This window comes from Leptosomus discolor, chromosome 2 (assembly GCF_034619465.1).
Source record: "Leptosomus discolor isolate bLepDis1 chromosome 2, bLepDis1.hap2, whole genome shotgun sequence".
NCBI lineage: Eukaryota > Metazoa > Chordata > Aves > Leptosomiformes > Leptosomidae > Leptosomus > Leptosomus discolor.
This window is the reverse complement of record NC_141392.1, coordinates 86,176,629-86,204,019: the sequence shown is the minus strand read 5'-3', so window position 1 is coordinate 86,204,019 and position 27,391 is coordinate 86,176,629. Positions and strand designations below refer to the sequence as shown.

General features: G+C 45.6%; 1 protein-coding gene across 1 annotated transcript in view; it reads right to left on the bottom strand.

The window, feature by feature from the left end:
* BACH2 (BACH transcriptional regulator 2) overlaps positions 1 to 27,391 on the bottom strand; it is a 49,198-nt gene that overhangs the window by 6,780 nt on the left and 15,027 nt on the right. Inside the window, exons 2-3 of the mRNA XM_086461372.1 lie at positions 10,534 to 12,078; positions 812 to 1,018 (exon numbers count right to left, since the gene is read on the bottom strand). Coding sequence (XP_086317498.1) covers positions 812 to 1,018; positions 10,534 to 12,078 — 1,752 coding nt within the window. The remainder of the gene's footprint in view (positions 1 to 811; positions 1,019 to 10,533; positions 12,079 to 27,391) is intronic.

The window sequence follows — 27,391 nt, the reverse complement described above, 5'->3', positions numbered from 1 at the left end:
GAGCACACATCGCCGGGCCATGTCCAGCTTTTCATCCACCAGTACCCCCAAGTCCTTCTTGGCAGGGCTGCTCTCAATCCCTGCATCTCCCAGCTTGTGTTGATATTGGGGATTGCCCCGACCCAGGTGCAGGACCTTGCACTTGGCCTTGCTGAACCTCATAAGGTTCAACATTCTCATTCCTGGCTTTTCACTTCTCTTGCCATTTCTGCCACTTGCTCAGTGAATAAAGAGCTGAGGAAAAGGCATAGTGAGCTGAAACGTCCTGAAAACGCTGAGCTGCCTTCTAGCACACCAAAGAGAAAGAAAATCTCTATGTAGAGGAGAAGCTGGCCCTGCCACACCACTGCTTGGACCAGACAACCTCTGAAGGTCTCTTCATGCCTATGTCTTTTGAGCACTCCACAAATCCCTGACCAAGAGGTTGTTACGGCAGTTAGGCATGGAAATGGGGCTTGGATGAGAAAATGCCTTTGTGGAAGCATTGTAAGGACTGGAGGTAAGTTAAACTGCAAGAAAGGAGCTGTGATACAGGCTTCCCTCCTCTTCCAACTCATTCAACAATCTGTTCTTGAGATACCAAAATAAAGAGATACCTAGGCCTCATTCCACAGGAATTTTATGTTTTTCTTATATATTATATACACATACCTATTAACATATTTTTGTATATCAAATTTTCACCCTACTGGGTCCACTTACTTATGTACAAACTGAGTGAACCCACTAAACTCTGGACAGGAATTGCTGTTGGTGCCCTGCAAGCTGCGGTATGAGGCGAGCAGGGCCACATTGAGAGTGCACAACTCACCAACTTGCGGATTTCACATTCTAGGTTCTGAATACAGTCCAGTTTCCTCTTGCGGCAGCGCTGAGCTGCAATTCGGTTCTTGCTGCGCCGGCGGACGTCGTGGATGAACTCGAGCTGCTCTGAGGTTAGCTTGTGCATCTTTATCATCATCTGGAAATCATTCCTTGGAAGATCTGTGATTTGATCAACAGGAAAAGGAAGTTTCACCTAAAACAAACAAATACAAGACAAAAGCAAAGAGTCATATTTTGCTTGCTGAATGCAAGCTGAACAACAGTGAGCGGAAGGACAATTACCTATGCTGGCGCCTCCCAAATAAACAACACACCAAGTTTTACATTGAGCAAGTTTTTAACACTCCCTTGTGGCACATTGTGCAGGTCCAGCTGGTAACGATCAGATTACAATTGTACTGAAATTAGCAATATAGATGAATCCCAGGCAAAAATTTCATCTTTCTAAAAAGCTCTAATAATAGATCTCCTTGCATTAAAAGAGGGCTTCAACCACTGTCAGACACGGCATTTTGGAAACAGGGAAGTACTTTGCTGCTATTAATTTCAACCTAGTTTCAAGGAACAGGCTATTACTGCTATTACCTGTCTCTGTACAGCCTGTAGGACTGAAAGTTTGATTAGGTGTGAGGTCAAAAATGCAACCTGACACTTCAAGCGGATGAAAAATACCATATCACAATCAGGAAAGGTCGCCTCATCAGCATTTCAACTGAGCAGTACACCATATAAAAAAAAAAAGGATCAGAGGAGTATGATGCAACATACCCTACCCTGCTAAAATATATGCACTTTGACATAAACCAGTATTTGCTGACATTCTAATATTTTTGTAGATTGAAAAACACTCAAATTGAATTTCTTGAAAAAAACCCCAAGTAGTCTAAAACCTCAGTTACTTGCAGGAAAACATTCTTCCTTGAGGCCACGAACTGCCATCCTATTTTGACCATAGACCATACAACAGCAGCTCCAGGTTTTGACTTCAGGAGTTCCACCCATCTCTCCAACTCCTACCGATTATTTGCATTAAAGCAAAGCAAAACACAAAGCTCCTGACAGCTTGGAGCAACAAACACACACTGTCTCAAAACCATGAGAATGGCAGATGTGCTCAAAGACTTCTGTTAGGTTTTTTCCCCCAAATTTAGCAGCTTGCTCAAATCAAAGTGAGCACCTCTCCCCACAAACCTTGCTTCACTTATAGCTTGAGACTGATAACATGACTATCAAAAAATAATGTTCCTGGGTGGACTGCTGTGTTTGGTGGTCAAATAAGAACCAGTTGACAAAGCTGAAGGAGATGACAACTGACCCCTTCTTTTTTTGAGTCATACCCACACTGCCCAAAAGATGGCAGTAAATATTTACATTTCTGTCCCCATTTGGTACAAACCAGCCTCTCAAACAAGGAGACTATTCTGCATGCAGGCTACCAAGAAGATACGACTTAAATTGTTACAGCCAAGCAAAAGATACAGGTTGAAAAGGTTCTTTTGATATTTAGAACATGGTCATCGTCTTCAAACGGTGCAGTTTAATTATTTGGAGATAAAGAATATAACAGCACAGATTAGAAATAAGTTATTCTCATTGGAGAGATGATTTTGCTTATGCAGAACAGTTTGCTAAGGACACATACAAACACACAGCAGTGGCCTCTGGCATTGAGTCATGGACCCTCGCCAGGGACCCGGACCTGCCAATAAGCAGTTCCTCGCCTTGTTCATGAGCTTGTGTTTTCTTGTGCTCTTCTATCATTGCTCTGTGCATCTCCAAGCCTCAGCCATGTGAAATTCAGTACAAACACCTATCACATCCTTTCAGATGGTTTCGTGCCCTGAACATTGCCCCTCTGCCCCACGCGTCCAGGCACTGCTTCATAACACACTACTTGACAGGTCAATTTAAACCAGCAAGAAACACTAAACACTGCCCTAATCCCCCCAGATTCCTGCTTGTACACACAAAGGCTGACCTTAGGCACGGTGATGTGGACTACCTTGTTTACAGACTGCTAACTAATGACAGAAACCTGTTTGATTTCCCCACCATAGCCTTTGGACGGTCAACATAAACTTGGCGTCACCTGCTTTTCTCTCAAGCTTCAACCAGGGTCTGAAAACGAAAACAGCCTCTGCTTTCCTCTGAAAGACATCACAGTTTCACTGCAGAAACACTCCTTTCACGTTCCTAGTTTTTCCTTATTTTCTTAAGTCCGAAGCGGAAAGCAATGTTAACTTCATTTCTCCCTCCCTCTCCCTTTCAAAACATATTTACCTGCAAGGAGGAGATGTGCTTGCAGCTGGAATGGGAATGAAAGGGAAGCAACTTAAATCTGTCAGGTAGAAGTCGCTGAAGGGAAATGGGAAAACAAATAGAAACACATTCATAAAAAAAAATAATGGATTGAAAATAAAACCATCTACACAGCAGGCCAGAGACTGCTATCAGTAAACCCAGCATAATCCCACTCCTGTCATAGGCAGCACTGCGCAGGATTAAAAACGTGAAAGGGAGAGTGGAAGTGAGTCAGACTCATTTCCTTCACCATTCACAGCATTTTTATTGCCTGTCTCCCTGTCCACAATTAGCTGTCAACTGAAAAAAAAACCACCAAACCTTTGGCACCAACACAGTGAGTAACTGCACTAGGGCATTGCTGCAGAGAGAGGCTAATGGTGTTTTACATGAGTACAAGGCAAGATTCTCACCTGGAATTTATCACAACAGAGCAGTAAGTTAATCTGTAAGAACTGATGACTGTGCCATGGGTGGGATTCATCTGACCCACCTGGAATTGTCTGAAATTATGGGTTGGGACTAACTAGTGTCCAGGTCCCTGCTGTTAGCAACGAGGACAGAGAGGCCTTCAGATGGCAATGCATCCCGCATGGCTTCTCCCTTCTCCTGGCAGAAGAAGGAGCAGAGATAAGACTTAGAAAAGATGCTGCACCTTACTGTATCTAAAGTAGGTGAGAGAAACCTTACCTGAGGACAGTCAATCTTTCCTAAGATGTGTAAGAAAAACCCAGCAAGTATGTTTTCTTGTAACTTTTCTTTTTAATAACTATGAATTTTATATAGGAAATGACTGTGTACTCTTTGGTTCGAACTATTTCAAATTAGAAATGTAAGTGGGATCCCTACTCCTTGCAGGAGTTACTCCAGCCAGAGCTAACCTCACAGCGCTCTAAAACCTTCCCTATCAGCACAACTACTCTTTCCCTGCATTTTTACACCAACAGCAGAAGCTCTGTTTCCACCACACAACAAATCAATTGGTATCGCTGCAGCCTCTATTGCCCCTGACTCTGGCTGATGCACCCCTGAGAGGACAGTCAAGCCACCCTGGTGAAAAAGAAAACTTGTTTATGATTTTGTGGCATTTTTTCTCCTGTATTAGCATTAGGATGCCAGTGTAAATGTCATTGCTTTGAGTGGCTAAGTAACAGCAGCGATCTAGACAGACAGGGACTGTCAGCCATTGACTCAGCACATAAAAGGCTCATATATAACCAATTAATTCCTTCAAGCTTCACTAGTTAGTGCCAGCTTGGATCATATGCCAGTTACCGCTGTGCCACTCATGTACTGTACTACTGCTGATGCTGCTCTCCCCCTTCTCTTTTTCTCTGGAATAAAGGACCAAGGCTCCATACTCACTCACATTAAAATATAAATGTCAAGTGTTGGGAATTTCCTTATCTCATGAGTAACATTAGCTTTTTTGCTCTTTTTTATATCTAAATTCCAACATCACCTTCCTTGAGCTGCCACGCGCTAGTAAAGACAACGCACTTCCCAAGCCTGGCTTAATATCACAATAGCTAAAAGGATTCATACATTATCCGTAAGAAAAATTAATCATTATGTATTGGGCATGGGAGGGGGGAACTCAAGGTACCAGCTTGACCTTTATAAACAGTTCAAAATCTTCAAGTTGCTCTAGAGTTGTAAGAAATAAAACTGTTGCCTTAATGCCCTTAAATTGAAAGCCAGAGTTACTGAAAGCCTCTGACACTTAAAATTGCCCAGCCCTCGGAAAGCTCTTGGGACCCACCCAAGCAGTCTAACAGAGGGAGCTGAATCACGTCAATGCTTTTTTTGATGTAGAAAGGAGTCATGTGCTTCACAGAGAAGAGCCCAACACATTAATGCTGTTTTTCCTAGTATCTTCCTTAGCATGCAAGTCTGTGTTTCACAAATGCTCAGGAAGAAATTCATCCCAGGACAGGAGCTGAGGCGCGTCCACCTGTGTTAGGGGCGTGATTGCCTACACACTATTTCAGGTATGACTTGTGGTCCCACAGAATAGGGACCTACCTGATTTCACTTGGACAGAGTCTATCTAAGAAGCACAAAGCCAATGGCCCACACTTCGGGTAATATAGAGGACAGGCAGGATGCACTCTCATTTGTTTCCTCACCCTGCTGACTACTGGCATAGGTAAAGCCTTCAAAGTACCTCTTCTTTTCAGGTGTTAACCACATCAAGATGGCAGAGGACTGCAAGGGGAGAACAGCGAGCCCAGGCACCAAAGATCTACCATTGTGTCAACAAACAGGGTCTGAAATGGCCTTGATCAGCAGGTCCCACTGCAAACAGCTTGTCCTATCTGCCACAACACAACTGATGGCCACGCTGTTGCCTGAGTCAACTCCAGCCTCACCTCCTGAGGGCCACAAGAGGTGTTTGGGCCAGCAAATGCTGCCTGAGAGAGCACTGCTATGCACTTAGTCGAGGCAGCCTGGGTAACCTTTTGATTTGCCAGCTGCCTCAGTGAACTGGGGGAAGGGACTAGTCCCATGGCTGAGGGCTTTAACCCAACAATCAGGAGATGTGGTCAGAGTTCTCATCCTTTAGCCATGACTTGGACTTTTATTCAGATCACACGTGCTGGTGCTTAAAAGGCTGGGCCGACCTCTTCCTGTTCACTGCTTGCAGTATGCCTAGCTTCCAGCCCTTCAAAGGGCACACAATATCATACCCCTGCCCATGAACAGGCTTTTCTGAGACCAGGGATAGCATAGAGACCCCGACAGAAGCTGTAGGTGCATTTGAAAAGGGCAGATAGGCAGTGAAATGAGGGGGGGATAAAGTGCAGTATCTGCCTGAAGAATCTGCTTTTGCAGAAAAAATTCAAGAACTGGGGAGTCCCTTCAGGAGCTCCAGCAAGGTCTTCAGCTCAGGCCATAAATGAATTGATTGTAGGCTGCAATGAAATAATACAGTGTTTAAAAGGACCTTCCTGAAATTTCAGGCTTGTAATGGAACACTCTCACTGTTGTAATCCAGTAATTCTCTGCTACCAGCATGGATACTGCTCCTACTGAAGAGAGGAAAAAACCCCAAACTGCCATGAAGTTTATCTTGGAAGACTGATGTTTGACAAGACTCCATTTAATCAGATGTTGCCAAATACAACTCCCAGTGCTCTGCTTATGCCGTTCAGGATCCCAGTCAGGAGAACATCCACCAGAGAAGAATGTGGGGAGTAACCTTCTCATTTTTGTAAACCTAATAAGATCAGGAAAGCTGGGGTGACCGATGACCAAATTCTGGGGAGGAACTACACACAAAAGCAAGTTAACACCTTAACATATATTTTTCTTGGTTGTCCTTCTTTCTACGTAATACTCTTGACTAAGTAGAAATATTAAGCAGTGAAGAAGACTCAGTTTAGGTGACTCAGCACAGCTCCAGTAGACTTCTAGTCAGTCAACAGTCAGAGCAACTTTGGTTTACTCCCTTTTACTGGGGACTTCTAGTACTTTGCTAAGCATCAGCAGACAAACAGAGAAAGGGTGGCTGCCTGTTGCTTAACATGGAGGGGTTTGGACTCTCTCTCAAAGTTATTTGCCCACAGTGTCCTCAGTGGTCCAACTGCATTAGCTTTGCCTTTATGAAAATTTCCTCTGAAAAGTGAGTCACTAACCCAGGTGGGAAATTCTTTTGAAATACAAATTAAAGACACACTGAATACAATTCTCTAGATAGTAATAGTTCTTGAAAACTCCACCTCTTACCTCTTCCTACCCTTGTTTATTCTTTTCCTAAGAAAACTCACTTGTCAAATTAGACTGAGCTGAGATTTCTTTTTAACTGGTTTAGTAGTACAATATTTTTTACAAGTTTTCCAGCAGAAAAAAAAAACCCATAGATACTTGCTGAAGAAAAGGAATATCAAGAAAAGTAGGCAGTGCTGAAGTTTCTGTTCCAAAGCAGGTTAACAGATTGACAGACTACTTCCTTCTCAACAATTCACTATTTCAGGGCTTATTGTTTTGTTGTTGCTATTTTAAGCAGGACTGTCAGAACCTGCATGCAAGCACTGAGCATAAGTCTCCTTTCTAGTACTATATCCCTATAATTGATTTTTAACAACCTGTTGAGAAAAGTAACACAAACTGTTAAATATTTCTGCAAAGTCCCAGCAGCTCAAGTAACAGCCCCATTCCTGAAACATGGGGACACCCCACATTGTACTTGCTGCTTCTATCACGAAGCCTTAAGAAAGGGAACTCCCAGAAGATTGTAAGCGGCTCTCTTAACAGGAAGGAAAACGAAAGGCAGAGACATCCCAGAGAGGATTTACCAGGGGTGTTATAGGGACCACCACCTCCTCTGACACTGGCAACTGCAGTCTACACACCCTATGGGACAAGGAGGCTGGCCACAGAGTGAAGTCACCTTCACCCACATGGCATTCATCCAAAGTCCTAGCACCCCACTTTTGGCACCAAACAACTTGGGCAATACTCTTGAATGGTATCCATCTGCAGGAAAGCAGAGTGCCCAAAGAAAGCAGAGAGAAGCCTTTCACCTACTTCTCACACAATCAATACACCAGCAAATGATGTTTTGTCACATTAATTCTGGCACCGACAGCATTCCAGGACCCAAATCAAGACCAACAAGGTCCAAATTCCAGGGGAACTGAGCAGCCCCATGAGATAAGCAAGGGTCAGAGTCCATCAGGCTTATTCCCATCAGGCCGTCCCACCCAAACACAAGCCCACCTGCAGCAGAAGAGCCTGCATGGCTGCTCTCTGGAGGGGTGAGCGCCTGTGTGCCGCCCCCAGCTATCTTATCAGGTGCTTTTTGAAGAGAAGCCCAGCAAACATTGTGATCTGATATGGCAGAGGGCAAGGGACCCGTCTGGGAAGTTGTCAGGTCAGCAAGGGCAAACACAATTTTGGGAATAGAGAAAGATTCCCATGCAGCTTGCAGGGAGGGGAAGGACAGAAAGCAGTCCATTTCAGACTGCTGTGAGTCTCTCCTGCTGTTTTAATGGCAGCCAAACTGCTAAAAGTAGGTAGAGCGACTTCTACAAGAACTTCCTGCTGCTATTAAGTATTTTCTACTGCCTGGTTTAACATATCCTTCACTGAGGTTTCCACAGTGGCAGATCTTGCAGGATTGCAGGATACACACCCCAAGTAGCTGTATAAATACAACATTGTTTAATGAGGCTGTAATGTCCTTTCTTGTATTGGTAACAACCTCTACAAATTCATTTTTCAGACAAAATCTATACCGTATCACTGGTGTGTTCTGTTTAACCTTGGCTTATTCAGGATAGTGCAGTGCAACCGCATGGAGCACTAATTTCCTCACCACATTTTAAATGCCTTAGCAGTCCTAATCAAAATGCCCTAAAAAAAAAAAAAAAAAAAAAAAAAAAGCCTTATCAGCAGTCCCAGGGAGAAAACTTGTTCACAACAGTGCAGAAAAAATTCTCTTCTCGGGAGGAAAGTAGCAGCAAAACCAGGAGTGGAGCAAATCCTTCCTAGCTCTGCCCCAAGCCAGACAGGTCTGCCTGCTGGCAGCACACCAAGATGGCCTCCTGTAGCCCACCCATTTGCTCCTCTCGTGAATGTCCATCCTCTCATCCACTGTCTCCTGCACACAGTCAAATACTTTCTTCGGGAAACCACCATCAGTCCCCTATAACCTTCTCATTTGACTCTTCCAGGCTCATTTCTGCTGCAGCATCTCCACACAATTAGCCGATTACGACAGCTAATTAATCACCAAACCCCAAAAGGCTAACCTCGCGCCCTCTTCGCTGCCTCACGCTGCGCGTTAGCCCTTGCTGAGCAAGCATCACACATGGGCTGAAATCCGACGCTCCTCTCGGTCCCACTCCCGGTTCCCTGACACCCCTTGTAAAGGCAGGACTTCACTGAGTAACCTTGGCATGGCCAAGCAGAGTGGTTCTGCTGTAGGCCTTCCCGAATGAGGTTCTATGCACAGTATCCCAGGCAGCCTCCCAAGGAGACTCCTCACCCTTCTGCATTGTCCCCAGCTCTGGACATGGGGACAAACCAGAACCACTGGTACAGCGTGACAGGGATTAGGACACCAGAGGCTCCCCAGGCTTTTCAGCCCGTCCTTAGAGCTAGCAACCAACTAAAGGAACCACCCACATCTGTCTGAAAGGTCCAGAGCCTGGGATGTAGTTGGAATAAAGATTGAGGGATAAAATAATGTTCACTCTTTTCATCCCTAGCCCACACCTAAGCCCACCTGGTTCCGAACTAAGTGCTCACAGCACGTGAACTGCCCAACCTTGCACTTGCTGCTCCCTGTGCTGAAGCACAAGCTCTCAGTGAAGCATTTCAGCATTACTAGAGAAGCCAGATAATGATTTCACTCAGATGCTATCCAGGTCATGCAGTTTCCTAATGAGATGCTGAAAACATCCAGTCTTTTTTCAGTTTCTGGGTCCACAACACATCTCCATGATTTAAGTCTTCCCTCAAACTAGTACTTCACACAGTTTATTCAATCAAGTTAGCCAGTTAACACCCCAGCATCTCCAGCTGGCCCATCTCTAGTTTTAGAGTAGGCATTCTTTCTCCTCCCTCCTGTGCATGGAAATTCACAGCTTGCTCTTCAGTCCCAGACTGTCCCCTGCCATTCTCCTAACAGTCTTGGAAATGAAAAGATAACTTCTGTTTGAAACCATTTATGCAACAGCTGCTAGAGCTCACCACCAAAGTGGGGTCACGGGCAGGCAACATTATCTCAGTTGTCACTTAATAAAGGCAAACCCCATTACCTGCATGTGTGAGACACACACCCCCCCACACACATACCCCTCTGAGAGACGGAAGATGACTTGAACACCATTTCCACAGCCAAGGGTGGCCAGCCATGCAACTGTTCAAGTCATTTCACACCTCCTTCTCCTCCCACTCCGTCTGCCTCCTCTATTTGGGCTGTTAGCAATATGCAGCAGGGACTCTTCGAGCAGGCTGCCCGACCCTCGGTGTCAGCGAAGGCACGGCTTGAGGTTGCTCAAACACACAAGAAGCAATAACAAGCGGAGCTGGACCCACCTCTGCAAATTAAGGATCAGGAGCAGTGCTTTATGCCATGCAAGTGGGTGAGGGAGAGAAGAGGACAGGACACTGCTAGCAGACTCCTAAGCACATCACTGTGCTCTCATTCATCATTCAGCAGTTTGCTATTGTCCCATACCCAAATTCTGGTAAGTGCCACACACCTCGGAGGTCAAGCAGATCTATTTACATGAAGTCAACCACGCGCCCTCAGCTGATGAGGGAATTAACAGAAATTACTCTTTGCCTCTATAAACAAAGAAAGTGCTGGGGAAATGCCAAGTCATTCGAGAGAATCAAGGAGCGATTAATTGGGTCACAATAACTGCGATATATGTACTTATCTTAAATCCCTACCTCATGCCCTCTGTCTTGCACAGGACATGATTCACTGTCTGCTTCTGAGAATGACCCAGACTCATCGCTGGAGTTTGTTCCATAGGATGGCTCACATTTAATCTGGGCTCGGACTGGGTTGTACAATCCATCCCCCACGACGCCAGGCTCCTGGTGCTCAGGCGCCAGGAATCGGGGGCCTTGGGAGCAAGGGGAAGAGGAGAGCTCGCAAAGACGCAGACTGCAGGGAGAGCCGCCGCTGCCGTCCTCTGCGTATGAGTAGGAAGAGCACGAGCTGGAGGTCCTGGTTCTGGTTTCCAAAGGAGGAGAGCGAGGGCAAACTTTAATTGGCACCGGACAGCTGGTGTTCGGCCGCATCCTTCCCGGCAAGTGATCAGCTGTCAGTCCGCTGTGCGAATAGGTCTGAGAGCTGGGGAGAGACTGGCTACCACCAGCCCACAGACCCTTTGGCACAGTCTCAGTGAGGTCTTTGTCCAAGCTGCTCACACCAGAATATGAATGCACCGAAGTGTTTACTTGGTCACAAGCATTTGAAGAGAATATAACACTCCTCCTGTCCAGTTCCCCTTCTTGCTTACAGAGAGTTTCAAAGCCGGGCCCCCTGAGTGGCGATCCCACTGTGAAGTTGGAAGCATCCTTCTGCATGGCATGTGACTGTCCATAGTTCCCTGTGAAAGGGACGTAATCAGTTTTGTGGTCACCCTGAGTTGTCCCTTTTTCAAAAGAGCATGCTGGACTCCTGCCAAAGTGCTGTTGGGAAGTGCTGGGGAAGCCAACCAAATCTATGCTTTTTGTTCTGTTGAAGAAAGACCGCAAGCAAGAAGGAGAGGACCCACTTTTTGGCCTGTCAACGCAAGTGGGGCTTGGCTGTTTCCTGTCCATTTCAACATCCCCTTCTTTATCCCTGATGTCAGGTTCATCTCCAGACAGGCAAAGTGTGATGCTTTCTTCATCGTTCTCTTCATTCTGAGGCTCGCTTTTTATCTGCCCCATAGCAAGTCCCGATTTGAGGCCATTTCCAGAGCTCTCTTCGCTGAATGTGCTTGCAAAACCTGAGGTACTGATGTGTGATGTGTTGTAGACATTCTTGGTACAAGCAAGCTGGTATTTCTTGTATCTGGGGTACCGCGTTACTGCATCTTTGTCCAAATTGTCCTTGCTGTCTCTCAGCATGTCAGAGTCAGGCAGCATCCCTTCGCCTTTGTCTGCTCCAGCAACAGTGGTTTCAAAATTGAAGGGCTCTTGGTGCATCCTCTCTCTTGGGCAAGATATTTTTGACGTCTCCGATTCCATCGTCTCCTCCTCTTCTCCATCCGAGTTCTCCTCATCGTGCATGCGCTGACAGGTGGTATCTTTTTTGCACAGGAACAGGCCATCTTCGTTGTTCAGCAGCTGCGTCTGAAGGAAGCTGAAGCAGGAGTCCTCCAGGTTGTGCATGCGCAGGAATTCAGCACAGTGGATGACCTCCTGGATGTTTTCTCTGCTGAGTAACAGCTTAGCAGTGTAGGCAAACTGTAACAATGGACCAAATCCCCTGACAGTGACCTGCAAAAAGAAGAGAGGGAAATTGCCAGCATTACAATCAGCTCTTGCTATCATCCCAAGTCCTCCATTGCATAGACAACCTAACAGATCTAGCATCCAGAAATAAATATTACACAGTACCAGTTATTCTTCTATCATGCCAGCAATGATGTTACATCCAGTAACTAGCACTGCTCCCTTTATGCTGCTCCTGTACATCATTGTACAGGTTGAGCTGAGTACTGTTTTTCCCAAATATCTTGAAGACCTATGAAATAACCCTCTGCTCTAATAAAAGACTTAAAAAACCAGACTGGTGTGGATACTGATAACTGTTGGATGGATCTTATTTTAACTGTGATGCAACACACTACCATGAAAGTACCAATTCAATTTTGATTCTTCTGCCCTGATGGAAGCTCTGGTGAACAGTGGTTTCAAGCTTAAGATACCACTTAAATCCCCAAAGTGTTGTGGGAACGAAACTTTTAATATTATAGCAAAATCCAACAGAAAAATCCTTCTGCCTCTTTCAAGAGCAAACCAGTTTCTTTTTTACTTCACCAATTTTTGCAAGCCATTGCTGACTAAGCAATAGGTAAGTACTGACTGCACAGCTCTTTTCTCCATCCCATGGAGATTATTCTCCTCATACTGTTCCTGCTTTTAGTGAGTCCAAGGTACAGCTAACAGGAAAGACATCCACATTCACAGTTCAAGTGACACAAATAACTTCGAGTTCCCCCTCAGTACTTAAGTTTCCACCATTTTCTTTGTTGAAAGAGTAACAACTATTTCCAGGAGAGTTGTCTCCAACCGACTGTTCCAGGTCTGAGTTACGCACCAGTACTCGTCCTTTTTTCTTATCATATCATCCATACTTTATATTCACATATCATATATTAAAAAATATACACTTTCTCCCTCCAGATTTTTTACAGTGATATCTTCACATGTAAGTATCAAGGAACTCGCTAAGCTACATGGTAAACTATAGACACTGTCTCTTTTTTGACCAAAAATGCACTGGCACTAACTTCTGTTGCATTTTTTCCCCCAACGGGCAGGACACAAAGGTACTGGAAAGGTACTCTGTTCTTCATGAAGCAGCAAGTGGCTGCCTCAAAACCGGGGCTCACCATCAAGGATACAGGTTTCTCCCCAAGGAGATTCAGTGATTTGACCACAACGCAATTTCCCATTGCACCAACCACCTTCTACATGACCCTAGCAAGTCACTTCAGTTTCGATTCACCAAGACACCTTCTTGCCTCGCTTGCAAGTGGTATTCAGAAATCTGATTTCCCTGTGCTTTGCATACTGAGGACAGGCATCTAGGTGGGATTCAGAGCAGCGAAACACCTGCATGCCTAAGTGAGGTTGGCTGCACAGCCCACAACCTCCTTCTGGCTGTAGGTGTCTCTGGTAGGTGTTCCCAGCTCAGTTTCTTCTTTTAAAGCGAACAAGAGCTGTCCCCTTTTTGTAAAATAGCCTAAAGAACAGAAGAGGGACCTAGAAAGTAGGCGACCAGGTGCCTTTACCCAGGCTGTGGGGATTCAAACTTACGTTTCCCAGCTCCTCAGAAGGATATCCCATCCAGTAGCTATAGGATACCTTGAAGCTGAGCTGCTTTTCCCTGTCCTGCCAAGTGAATTAACGCCACTGAGCAAGAAGCTGCTCAAGAGGTTGGTGATACATCAGGCCATGAATTTGTGACGGTCTATTTCGTGATTAGCCTAAATCTGAGGGAATAATTTGATTCATTCCAATGAAAAGCCTACAAATTTCCTACGCTGCCTCAGGACCAGTGTCAGAACTCACAGATTTTTATAGAAAAGCCTGACTTCCAGAAACATGCCTTTGTTATTCATAGATCTGCACTTGTGATGCTGGATTATGAAGATACCAGAAGCGGTGCAGACTTTGATGGAGAGAAAAATATTTTAAAACACCTCTAAAATTGCTCCCAATAGTTTTTCCATACATAGTATTACTGCTGTATCCGCTATTTTAAGAAACAGGGCATTTTCAGGCACATACTTACACGCTTGCACATTCCTGTTTTACAATATGCCTCTGGTACAGAATTGCCTAGATTTACAGCTGGCTATTAAAACGATCTCTGCTTTATCAGTGTTACACTTTCTGCCTATTTGTTAGATTATCAGCTCACTAAAGGCCTATCTGCATTTTATCTATGCAGCATGATTAACAAAATTGCTCAGGAACTTAATGAGCTACTCGCAGGCCAATATTTTCCTTTGATAAGATCTTCAGTGTGGGGGCTTACATATTCCTACACATCTTTTACGCTCAGCAGCAGCATACGTCTGCAGGAGCAGCCATAAATACCATCTGGGGTTTGTGGGCCCCTTTTGATGAGGAAGGACTCTGGAGCACAAACCCAGCTCTCCTGGCAGTTGTGTCACTTGGCCACTAGGTGGAATGACTGGAAAGCAAATTAAAACCGTTTTCTGTGCTGGGCCAGGGTTTCACCTGCCTGTCCCTCGCCTCATAGCAGGCATGCTGCAGAGCCTCGGGCTGACTCATACCACCCCACAGCAAGGCTCTCTCCCACGCTGACTCAGGTTTTTGCTCCCAATATACCGCTGTGATAACAAACAGCAGCAAAACCGCTGTTACAGCTGCTCTGTGCTGGATGGATCGGAAGCAGAGCCTAAGACTGTGCCGTGGGTTCCCCACGATGCCCAGCACTTGCCTCAAGTGAGGGATGATGACAACACTGGTCAAACATGCACCTTGCCTTCCTTATGAGATCCTACCCAGTGACTCAACTTCCCTCACTCTCACAATCTTCAGATCCAGAGGGGGAAAGTTTCTTTTCAAGCAATGGGTGCTTGTCATTGCCTGCAGGGAGGAATCTCTCAAGTGCCAACGCTTGAAACTGCACAAACGATAACTTTGGTAACAAACGGATGCAAAGCTCGCTGCCAAGTGTGAAAGCTAGCACAATCTCTGTCGCCTGAAGCTGTCTATGTATTGATTCGACTCCCATGACAGGTCCCCTGCCTCAGCTCCACCAGCTTTGGGACCGCCCGCATCTGATGCGTTCTGGCAAGAAGGCTGGAATCAATGCGCTGGAGCGTGGCTACAAACACCGCATACTGGGAAAGAAAAGGCTTCGAAGCTGCGTGTATTACCATCACACACGCATTTCTGTAGGAAGAAGTAAAAACAGTCTTTTAAAATGATGTGACCTGACTGATGCATCCCAGTGAAAACAGTGAAACCAAGTTGATCTGTGTTGCAGAAGGAAACAGATCATTTCTCTGATATAACAGTCTCCATTTACACATGAGAGAGACCTTTGCTGGATGGGTAAAACACATGTTTACTTTTTCCCCTACTGTAAATAAGATGCTCTATGTCCAAAATTTGTTTGCCTTTAAACCTTATTTTCCATATAAATTAATGTTTAAGTAGACAGGTCAATTTGTGGAAACCTCCACCTTTCCCAAGCTTAGATGCCAAGGCCCTGTTTCCCTGCCCTCTGAACATTTGCCTTATTCCAACTTCTACCCATTTCTATTGTTTAAATGGAAATGACTGGCTACAAGAAAACCAGGCAGAGAGCAGGTAAAAGGTACATACAAAACAATGCCCATGCAGACAAGAACAGCAAAGCAAAGATGTCAGCTTCTTGGAGGCTGGCTTTCCCTCATCTTTCGAGGCAGGCCAGGAGGTGACTTCTCTTGCGTACCTGAAACATGCCAAACAGCCCGCCAAGTCTAAGGATGAATCACTTTGTCTTGCTCCTGTCCCCAGCTGGTCTTGTACACATTAAAACCCTTCTGCACACCTAGCGCACAGAAGACACGGGTACTGCAGCCCTACCTAAGCCACCTGGAACATCTTGCTCTACAGCTATCCAAGAGATCAAGCACCGGGGGTCCACGTGCAGCTCTTGCCTCTCTGTGCTGCCACAGGTACACCATGCTGAGCATGTGGTGTGGAGGTCTATGTCAATTCAGCGTTGTGGTGATAACAAGCCTGACCACCGCTAAGGTGAAAGAAAGTTCTCCAGCCCTTTATCTGCTGGTTGTCTTTCAGATGGAGCTAGCCAAGGCAGGGGACGTGTTTCGTACGTCCATGTCCTCATGAGTTTATGGTATTGAGGAATGGTCTGGAAATAATGCAATGATATAATCACCATCAAGAGAGTTGTTAATCAGCATTAGCCATATTGAATTTACTGGCAAAATACAAACAGCAGCTCTGCACAAAATAAGCATGTGAAATCTGCTATAGTTCAGTCTGACACTGCCTTTCTCCTAACAGTGTCCATTGGAGTGCGATGCTCTGGTTAGTTTTAATTGATTTAAGTGACCAGACTTCCACTACTTCCTTTGGGAGATCATTGCCAGACTCTACTTAAAACCTCCCTGTGAGGAAATCTTCCTTCCCTTATTTTCCTCCATCACCTCTCATTAGATGTCCTTGATGGATTCCAGGTAATGCTTCTTCCTTGCGGAGAAAAAGTTGTATCACTGTTGTACTCTCTACCTTCCCTTCTCTGGTTGATATTATATCATTAATGAAAAACTGGTTAATTCAAGAAAATAACATTGATCACTGTCAGATGGGAGAATAAGAAGCTGAGATGAGAGTCAGCAATGAGAAATGCTAGTAAAGGAGGCGGTATTACAGATGCAAATATAGACTGTTTTTAGCACAGCATTTTTCTAGTACCGGGCATGCACTATTCTATCAGGAGGAGGGTTAGCTCACTTCCACGTTAGGAACACTATATTTTCGTAAGGGACTTCTAGGGCAGAAATTCTATGTTAAATGTAGTTGTATGCACACCCACAGGTGCCATGGGAGATAGAGCACTGTGGGTGAACTCCCTCTGGCTCCCCATTCTATCGGGTCTCCTCCATCACGGCTGATCAAGCATGCTGTGGAGGCCTCCACATTGTTTTGAACACATGGGACGTGGCCTCCGAGCACATGCAGAGGTCTGACATTTCTGTGGATGGGCTGGACTTGCTGTGTGCTGCAGAGTTCATCAGTGCATGCTCATTAGCTGGCTGCCCAGACTTCCAGATGTCTCAAAAACCCAGACAAATAGACAAAATCCTCCAATTCTGCACAGACAGTATTTCTTATGGGGGGAAAAAAAGGTTATTTCCAAAGGAAACATGGATGTCTGGTAACCCTGCTCCAAATGGCATCTGTATGAAAAGCTGCATCTGGAGCGAGGAAGGTCAACCCCTGCAAAATGCCAGCAAATCTGACTTCAATTTAAAGAGGGGAAAAGTGATTAAGGGCAAGGAAAGATCACTGTAAACATGTAGGAATGTAAAACTTGGCAAGGCAATATCTAAAAAGGAGCAAGGGAATGTTTACAGTAATCTGATGCATACTAACACCAAGAACAGAGAAGAATCGTTTAGTTTGCTATGGGGTGCTATTGCTGATTGCAGCGAGAAGAAACTGAAGAAATGAAAAACGTAGGGACTTTTTCCTTACTCTCAATCTAACAGTGAATGCAGTCCTATCTTGGAAGGCTTTCCAGGGAAGATGATGGATACTTTATGTCTGAGTCTGCAAAGCAAAACTAACAAAGCACAACCCTGTTCTGGTGAGGTGGGCTTTGATAATTTGGGAGACTTTCCCAGCCCTAATTTCTGTGTTGATGAGGACACAGTGCCAATGATCTAGAAAACAGCATCAAAGTTCAACAGCAAACATACATGCAATTGTTCCATTTCAAATAAAGCAGGCCTGGGCCATATCCAAAGAACAAGCTCACTGGTGGTGGCATGGGAGGGCAGAGCCCCCTCCTCTGCTCCAGGGATGGAATGAGATCTGCAGAACATTAGTTGCTAAATCCCACTGAATTGGGGGCAAATTAGATGGTCAGACCTTCAGACCCACCGAGAACACAGAAGTCCTGACGGAGCAGCACAGGTGCAGATTATTATCTTTATGCGTTTGAGCAGTCTTGTTGAAATCAATAGGAGAACTGATGGGTTTCCTGTGAAGCATGCAAGCTGCTTGTAGGGTTATGGATTGTACTTCTAGTATTTTGATTTTCAGGTTAAATTCATCACCAGGCACCTAACACCAGCTAGAAACCCCTCATCTCCAACCTCCAAATATTGATTTAATTATTAAGCCATTTTGTGGGGAAGGAAGAAAGGAAAATTGAATCAAACCTCACATGCTGAATATCAAATCCCAAACTAAATATTAATTCAAAACAATTGGATAGAAACATAGAAGAAATATGACCGTTTCTTGCAGAACCCAAAATCAATCCGATATTCACATACTGTTTTCACAGAATCATAGAACAGTTTTGGTTGGAAGAGACCTCCAAGATCATTGAGTCCAACCTCTGTCCTAGCTCTACCAACACCCCTAAACCATGTCCCTAAGTACAACATCTGCCCGTCTCTTAAACACCTCCAGGGATGGTGACTCCACCACCTCCCTGGGCAGCCTGTTCCAATGCCTGATAACCCTTTCAGTAAAGACATTCTTCCTAATATCCAGCCTGAACCTCCCCTGGTGCAGCTTAAGGCCATTTCTCCTTCTTCTATTGCTTGTTACTAGGGAGAACAGACTGACCCTCGCCTCACTACAACTTCCTTTCAGGTAGCTGTAGAGAGCGATAAGGTCTCCCCTCAGCTTCCTTTTCCCCAGGCTAAACAATCACAGATCTCTCAGCCGTTCCTCACACGAGACATGCTCCAAATCCTTTGCTAGCTTGGTAGCCCACCCCTGTACCCTCTCCAGCACCTCAATGTCCTTCTTGTAGAGAGGGGTCCAAAACTGCACACAGCACTCGAGGTGTGGCTTGACCAAAGCTGAGTACAGGGGCACGATCACCTCCCTGCTCCTGCTGGCCACACTATCTCTGATACAGGCCAGGATGTTGTTGGCCTTCTTGGCCACCTGGGCACACTGCTGGCTCATGTTCAGCTGGCTGTCGACTAGCACCCCCAGGTCCCTCTCTGCCTGGCAGCTCTCCAGCCACTCATCCCCAAGCCTGTAGCACTGCTGGGGGTTGTTGTGGCCGAAGTGCAGGACCCGACACTTGGCCTTGTTGAAACTCATGGAACAGGCCTTGGCCCAGCGATCCAGCCTATCTAGATCCCTCTATAGAACTTCCCTACCCTCAAGCAGATCGACACTTCCCCCCAGCTTGGTGTCATCTGCAAAATTCCTAAGGGTACACTCCATCCCCTTGTCCAAATCATTGCTAAAAGATGTTAAACAGGAGTGGTCCCAGTACTGAGCCCTGGGGGGAATGACTTGGGACCAGCCGCCAACTGGATTGAACTCCATTGACCACAACTCTGTGGACTCTGCCATCCAACCAGTTTTTCATCCAGCAAAGCGTATGGCCATCCAAGCCAAGAGCAGTCAATTTCTCTAGGAGAAATTGTGGGAAACAGTGTCAAATGCCTTACTAAAGTTGAGTTAAATGACATCCACAGCCTTTCCCTCATCCAACAAGCGGGTCACCCTGTCATAGAAGGAGATCAGGTTTGTTTTGTAGCAAGCCTACCGTGGTATCCATTTTGTTAATATTTTAGTGTTGCTATCGCAGTCTAGAGGCATGTGTGGAGACCTTTTAAATCCATCTCGGCCTTGAAGTTTGTCTAATAAGCTCAAGGATGTAGCAAACAAACTACTAACTTCTCACTCAGCCAGCGTGTTCCTGTCACTACAACTTACATAATCAAACACATGCTGGAAAGAGGAGATAAGATTAGTGACAGTTAACTGCTGCTATTTTTTTCCACTGCCTGAAGAAGGTCTCTGGGATTAAATATTAACTCTAATCTTATTTGCTAAAATTAGAGCACACTGTATTCTTTTTCTTTTACAGCCGATTGTAAGTATAGAGCAGAAGTTATTTTCAGAGTGTAATCTGATAACCAAAATCAGTCACCAAAGCTGTTATTCCATTAAGAGTTAAGAGACTTCCCCGTTATTTACGTAGTTATTTTTACTTGGGATGGTGGAGCCTGGCAGATCCTGTTTTTCCTAGCTCAAGCTCATTTGGTTTTGGAAAACTCTCTGAAAGATTTAAATACATTACTAGGCTCAAACAGGTCAGTGGCATGTGCAAAATCAACAGCGCTAGATATCATGGTTTGTCCCTATATATGCACAAAGTAAGCCTGCGCACAGTCAGGAATTGTTTTGAAACCATGATCCTTTTACACAGGGTGGGAACATGCAGGAGGCAGGAAAAAGTCAGAAGAAGAGATGATGAACAGCAGAGTACTTTTGTAAGCCAATGCCACACCAGTATTTTACTGCATTTCCCCCTCTTTAAGAGCATTTAAATGTCCTCTCACCAGCTGCTTACAGATGAATTTCCCCTACCTGCTCATAAAGTCATGGAGCTCCTAAAATGAGTAAACACTCTTTAAAAAATTCAACTTGGGTGAGAAGCATCAGATGCAGGCATTTGTATTATCTGGGCTTTTAAACAAGAGAGGAATGTACAAGTTGCTGACGGAGAAGACTGATGAAGAGAGGCCTTTGTTTTTGCTCTAAAACCACTTTACCACTTTTTTAATTAAGCAGATACCCTGCTGGCCCCAGTTTAACATTCTGCCACTTCAAGTAACATGTACAGATTTGGGCAGAAGAATGATCCGAAGTCCAAGTGACAGTCTGGCATCTCCCACATCGCATCACATCACATCACATCGCAGGGGTGGGAGGCCACCACAACAGGCACCCCAGGGCACAAATGCACACCAGGGGAAGGCAGAACCTGGACACACAGCTCCTTTCTTTGAGAGGATGATTTACCTAATTTTATTTATTTATTTATTTATTTTCAGCAAAAAGTCCCACTGAAAAAGCTGCCACCAGCAAAGCCACACCAAAGCTGGGCTAAGGGGCATCCCGATCTCTTTCCAGTGCATCTTCCACAAAAGCCTCTTGAGGCATCAGGCTGAGAGCTTCAAGGAGATGCTTAACTCCCTTTAGCAGTACTTCTACAAAAGATGCTACATTAGAAGTGCTTGTCCAACTTCAGATTTTCTGCTTTCAAAAAAAAAAAAAAAAAAAAAAAGCACAGGTGCCCCCCTCAGCCTTCCCCCTTGAAATCCCAGCTTTCAGCCAGATGACCAATTTACACTAGAAGCCCTGACTGCCTGTGTGAGAGTATTAACATATCGAAGGAGGAAACCAAGCTACTTCTCATTTTCCTCTCTCTGGCATAATGAACACATGCAGGGGCAGCACTTCAAAGGGCCTCCTCCCTCCCCACTTGAAAGGGAGGGAGAGACCAACATCCCTCACTGCCTGCAGATCATCACAACACTCCCAGGCAGCAGGTGCGACCGCAGGAGGCAAGGCAGGGAGGAAGGGGAGGTCATTCACGCTAGACTCGCCTTGAGGATGGGGAGCAATGATTGCAAACTGCGTCCATCGCCCTGTGAGAAGTGCGTCAGCACTGACAGCGAGGCAAGTGGCTCAGAATTGATTGTCAAGCATAAAGATGGCGTAAACAGCCGGTGGATCGATGCTCACGTTATTGGCTATGTCAGCATTCGACCACACGTGACTTAGGGGTAGAGTGCAAGAATTAAGGCACACGCATACTTGGGTTTTTCCGAATCAAATTCACTGCAGTAATGGCCCCAACTTTGAAGCATTCTCCAAAATCCTGGCCCCCAAGCCTGGGGCCAATAATGTCAGATGAACCAAAGGGGAAGACAGAATCAGAAGACATCTAAGAAATTAAAAAAATAAAATTCAGAGTAATAGAAGTAAAAATAAAGTAATCTTTGATCCAACTGCAATGCTTACTTTAATCCACAACTTCAAGTTTTATTTCAGAGTTATTCAAGCCCAACTGAAACTCTTTTGACCTTTCAAAAGTCAGACTGGTTTCAAATCAAAATGAAGAATTTACTTTTGGAAATCCTGACAGTTTCCCTGGGCATTTTCAGCATCCTTCCCATCCCTGATAATTTTAAGGGGAAATTATTTTGCTGACTTTGTCACACCTTTCACAAAATACACCTGGAATACTGCATCCAGCTCTGGAGCGCCCAACACAAGAAAGACATGGAGCTGTTGGAGTGAGTCCAGAGGAGGGCTACCAAGATGGTCAGAGGGTTGGAACACCTTTCCTATGAGGACAGGCTGAGAGAGTTGGGCTTGTTCAGCCTGGAAAAGAGAAGGCTCTGGGGAGACCTTATAGCGGCCGTCCAGTACCTGAAGGAGGCCTACAAGAGGGCTGGGGAGACCCTTTTTACAAGGACCTGCAGTGATAGGACAAGGGATAATGGTTGGAAGCTGGGAGAGGGCAGATTTAGACTAGATACCAGGAAGAAGTTCTTCACCCTGAGGGTTGTGAGACACTGGAACGGGTTGCCTAAGGAAGTTGTGGATGCTCCATCCCTGGAAGTGTTCAAGACCAGGTTGGATGGAGCCTTGAGCAACCTGGTCTAGTGGGAGGTGTCCCTGCCATGGCAGGGGGGTTGGAACTGGGTGATCTTTGAGGTCCCTTCCAATCTAAACCATTCTATGGTTCTATGATATGAAGGTAGAAATCATCAGACATAAGCCTCCATACTTCGCTGCTGACACATCCCAGTGCAGTAAACAGCAGGCATCTTTACCAAATGTAGACGAATATGCTTGCAAAACTGAAAGGCTATAGGACAGCAGGGACGCACCACCTGAATCACATCTACTCCAGCCATCAGTCTTTGGCAGATGTCCTCCAGTACAGCCCTTTGGGCAGCTCTGGGGTTTACCGTCCACAGCAGTTTACTGAGCATAAGGGAACGTTTGCCTGTATGGCTGCTCCTCCTGACACAGCCAAGCACAAGAAGCTCGGCAGCCAAGGGAGGCAGGTCTGCATGGAAGCGAGGGGCTGCCAGCGGGGCAGCCATGCGGGCACTGGGGCACACCCCTCTGCCACTCCACCGTGGAGCAACACCTTCAGCAAAACAGGTCTTGGTCTGGAGCCGCGAACTTCTTACAACCCTGCTAGCAAACCTGCCACACGATACCTGTCAGAGCCCTTAATTTAAAACCTCACTTGGTAACCTGTATTCAAGTAAAACACTAGTTTATTAAACCACTAAGAGAATATCGTCTATAATACTATTCATTAAACTGGAGGAACCACAGCTGAAGTGCCACTGTTTGGCGAAAACACCTTAATGAACAGAAGGAGACCGTTTTTTCCTAACTAATTACGTAGTTTGGGGCATGTTGTTGATGTTAGAGGCTGCCCATGGCATAGCTGGAGAACACAGAAAATTCAAAGTTATGGCCCAGAGAGTACCTGCAGGCAAGCATAGGTGAAAAAGCCTGGAAGAGAACTTTCTGGCTGCTGAGGTCAGACTCTGTGTGAAGGTGTTGGAAAGAAAATTAGAGATGAGCATGTTTCAAATCACCTTTTCTCTGAAGGAACAACTCGGCTATGACATGACTGAATCAACAAAGAACACATAAAAATCAGCGGCACTAATTAGCAGTTTAAACGCTCAGGCATGAACTGGAAGATAAAGCAAAGGGAAATATGGCTGTGGTATCTGATACTGCAATACATTTGGTTTTCCAATTCAATTTGCACCTTAAGGAACCTGGAACGCAGTAACGAAGGGTGACACAGGAGGTTGGCTCAGCAGAAATGCTGCATTCTCTCCTTGGGTGCCTGTGCAAGCCATGCTGAAACTGGCGGGGAAGAAACGAACAGATTTTAACCCAAGAGAATCACCAGAATTAAGTGTAACTGTAATTTAAAATTAAAATCAGTCCCATATTTTTGCAAAAGGAAAACTAAACTGACCCCCAGATCAAAAAAGAAAAAAAAAGAAGAAAGTGTTGCGCAGTGAGGAGGGGGGAGGAAGGAGTGGGAAAGCTTTCACAGAATATAAATTGTGAGAGAAGAGTCTGTGAAAGATCTGTTTAGGTGCATATCATGAGCCAAAGTGGGGAGAAAAAGGGAAAACAAAAAGCAGTTTAAGAACTTCTAGAATGGAAGAAAGAAACTCTAGTAGCCTCCAAGTTACATTAGGAAATACCAAAATAGACAAAAAATGTAGATGCGTGTTGAAATTTCTAATTCAGAGGGTGCTTAGAGGAGTGGTTCAGACTTTCCGAAGCTGCAATTAATACACAAGCAAACACAACAATACAGAAAAATTACAAAGACCTGTAAATTACACCAATACTCCTCTTTTCCAAACACAGCAGAATTTATTTATGTGAATAAACTATATAATACAGTGTATTAAATACACAGTGCATTAAATACACTGTAATTACTTTATATAAACAAGGAATACTTCACAGCAAGGCATCTCACTACAAGCCCTACTATTATACTTCGCATAGCGTAGGAGAGGAAGAAACAGGCTCTGTCAGAGACAATTTAGGAAAACACAAGGCTGCACTCTGAGGAAGAGAACTAAATCAGAAGACAAAGGAGCTGGAGAAGAAGGAGGCTCAGGAGACGGGGCCGGATAACATCCAGTGCAGCTCACGGATGCTCTGCTGTGGTTTCCACAGGGCTGACGATGCCAGGGCTTCCGGCACTGCCCGTGACTGCGTGCCAGCATGGCACAGCATATAAAATCACTGGCATCCTTACACCGGGGTAGTAGAGAGTGCAGCCCAGAAAATACCATAACATTTCAAATCCAGAGATGCTTTTGCTGGGCTGTGGAAAGAACTCAATGTCAAAGGCTTTACTATTGCGCTTCACGAGGTAACCAGGCAATTACAATTATTAACTGCTACGCTGAAACCCTGTATAAATAACCCGGCTTCCTGCAGGCATCGTGTTTTTAAGACAAAACCTGCCAAATGCTGCGTTTGTTCCAGTTTTCCTTCCCCTCCTCCCCCAACTTGCTTTTTAATTTCCGGTATTTGGACACGCAATTTTTCTGCATTCACCTCGTTTTTGTTCTTGCATGGCTACCAACAGATCTGAGGATTACAGTGGCTTTTGTTCCACTGCTTGCTGTTCATATTTCATCAATGACGTCCGCTCAGCTCAGCAAAGCAGGTTTGCAAGGAGAACTAGACACTGCTGAGCTGGCAAAGTTGGTCCCCTCCTGTCCTCCATGAGGAGCAGTGAACTCCTCCTGTGGCGGCCCAAAAGGTTAGCCAGCCTCCATAAATCCCACCAGAAAAAATCGGAGGCATTTGCCTTCTTGCTGAGATTTCATGTCTGCTGCAAGCAAAGGTAAATGGCTCTTTTAGTCCCTAAAAGAGCACAGGCTCAGCAGAAGCATCCTGCAGCAAAGCAACCAAAGGCAAGGAAGGACGGGAAGGACGGGCAACAGCATCCCAGCACAGCCACAAGCCTGTGCCTGGCTCTGGGCTGTCCCCAAGGAACTGACTTCCCCCTTTCCAGTTCACAGTGGGATTTTTAAGATCCACACAGAAAATGAGGGGTAGAAAATGCCACCTACCCTAGAAGCCCTATTGCTCCACGTAGAAAAAATGATGGCATTTCCAGCTTGAAATGTGACTTCCTGGGAAGGTGGAAGTCAGGACTTTACAGATATTTGTGTGTGTGTGTGTGTACATATGCTCACGTGCACCCACACATGCTAGTGTGAGAAAGAGACTAGAGAACGTGAACATGTGTGAGAGGGACTGAATTAGCCCCATCTGCTCCAAAAAGATCATTTTCTCCTTGGATTTCTATTACTGTCATTGCCACACTAGAGTGCTTCTAAAAGGCTACAGCTCTGGCAGCCACCATCATTACAGCTGCTCAGATTATTAACAGTATAAATAAACTCTCAGAGACACTACTAAGAAAATATTAACTACAATTATCACTGTCTGATAAAATAATGAACAGTGAAGTGTTATTCTGCTGCCTCAGTCACCAGTGCGCATTTATGTGTGCCGTGAGTAATGAAAAACAGTTTATTTGCATACTGAATCATCCTGGAATTGGTTCTTGCTATTTTATTTTATTTATTTTTCTAAAGATCAAGCAGCACAGGCTGAAGCTCTGTGTTTGCAGAATTCAGTGTACCCCGCCTCCTTTCCCGTTGTATATAATCCCATTAATTCCAAGTGAACAGAAAGCCATGGCTGTAGCCATGCACACGTCTGTCAGAGGAGGGAGATGGGGTAGTGTGCAAGCTACCAGCAGCAACACTAAAACCTGATGGACTTTTATTCTTGGGCCTCATTGCTTTTTCTCCCTAGATGAGGAGCAAAGGTGCACACAACGTCAATGCCGTGTTCGCTGCGTGGATCCTCCTCGCCTTTGCTGCCTCTGCTGGCCTGCACTGCTTTGGCTTTGTGAGCTTGTTTTTCCTCACGTTCCCCAGTGACGCTCCTGAGTCCTGTCCTTTCTTGACAGCAGTGGGGAACTCGTGCTTGCTTTCTAATTAACAGAAGTTCTTACTTCCCTGCAAGCACTGGGGAAAAAAGTTCTTAATCACCTGGAGAGCAGAAGATGGGTGCAGGAGCTTCTCACCCCATGTTCCCAGGCGGGGCTCTGTACCCGAGCAACACCTTCTCAGCCGTCATCTTGTCTTCACTGTCTATTCGTTGGTGGAGCTCAGTAAAGTGAGGAGAAATAAGCTATGTGGGCCTGAAATCACCCAATGCAGGGCAGACAAGATGCTGAAGCTCCAGTCCAGGCAGCCCATTCTCATGGTCCCAATGAGGGAGAGGCTGCCCCCTTTTGAGCTGGGCCCTGTGGATTAGTAACCACCCAGCCCCAAGGCATCTGGAATGCCTTCCCACGAAAGCGCTGAGTAAAGCCCCCGTTATGTTCAGCTCTCCTCTACAAGGCCACCACAGCAGGAGGTAGACATGACCACTGGTGGGGAGGGACAAAGGCAAAGGGGCAAGCTGCCAGTGGGGAAGCGGTGCGGGCTGCTCCGAGCCTTTGCCTGGTCGCTTTTCCTCATCTACAAGCCTTTTGTTCCACCAACCCCCCTTTCTGTGCTTACTGCCAGCTCCGAGCAGCTGGCCACAACGAGACCATGTTTCGTTCTGCACTTGCCCCCTGCACTCCCCTGCCCCAAGCTCTTGCTGCCCACATCCTTATGGCAGTGACAGAGGAAGAGATGCGGGATGCAGAGACAGGAGGGAACATCGTCCTCGCATGTCCCCCTCTGCCAGCTGCAGGGGAAGGACAGCTTGGAGGAGGCAATCTCCTCCCTCCATGCAAATCACTGCTAGGATGAACCTCTGCTCCTGGGAGGGGAAAGAGCCAAGCCACAGCCTTCCTTGCTGTTTCCCCCCCAGCATCCTCTCCTCATTCCCAGCAGTTGGCCTATTCTGGCTGCCAAAGCAGGTGAGATGTGGCTTGCCCCAAATAAGTCATCTACATTAGTTT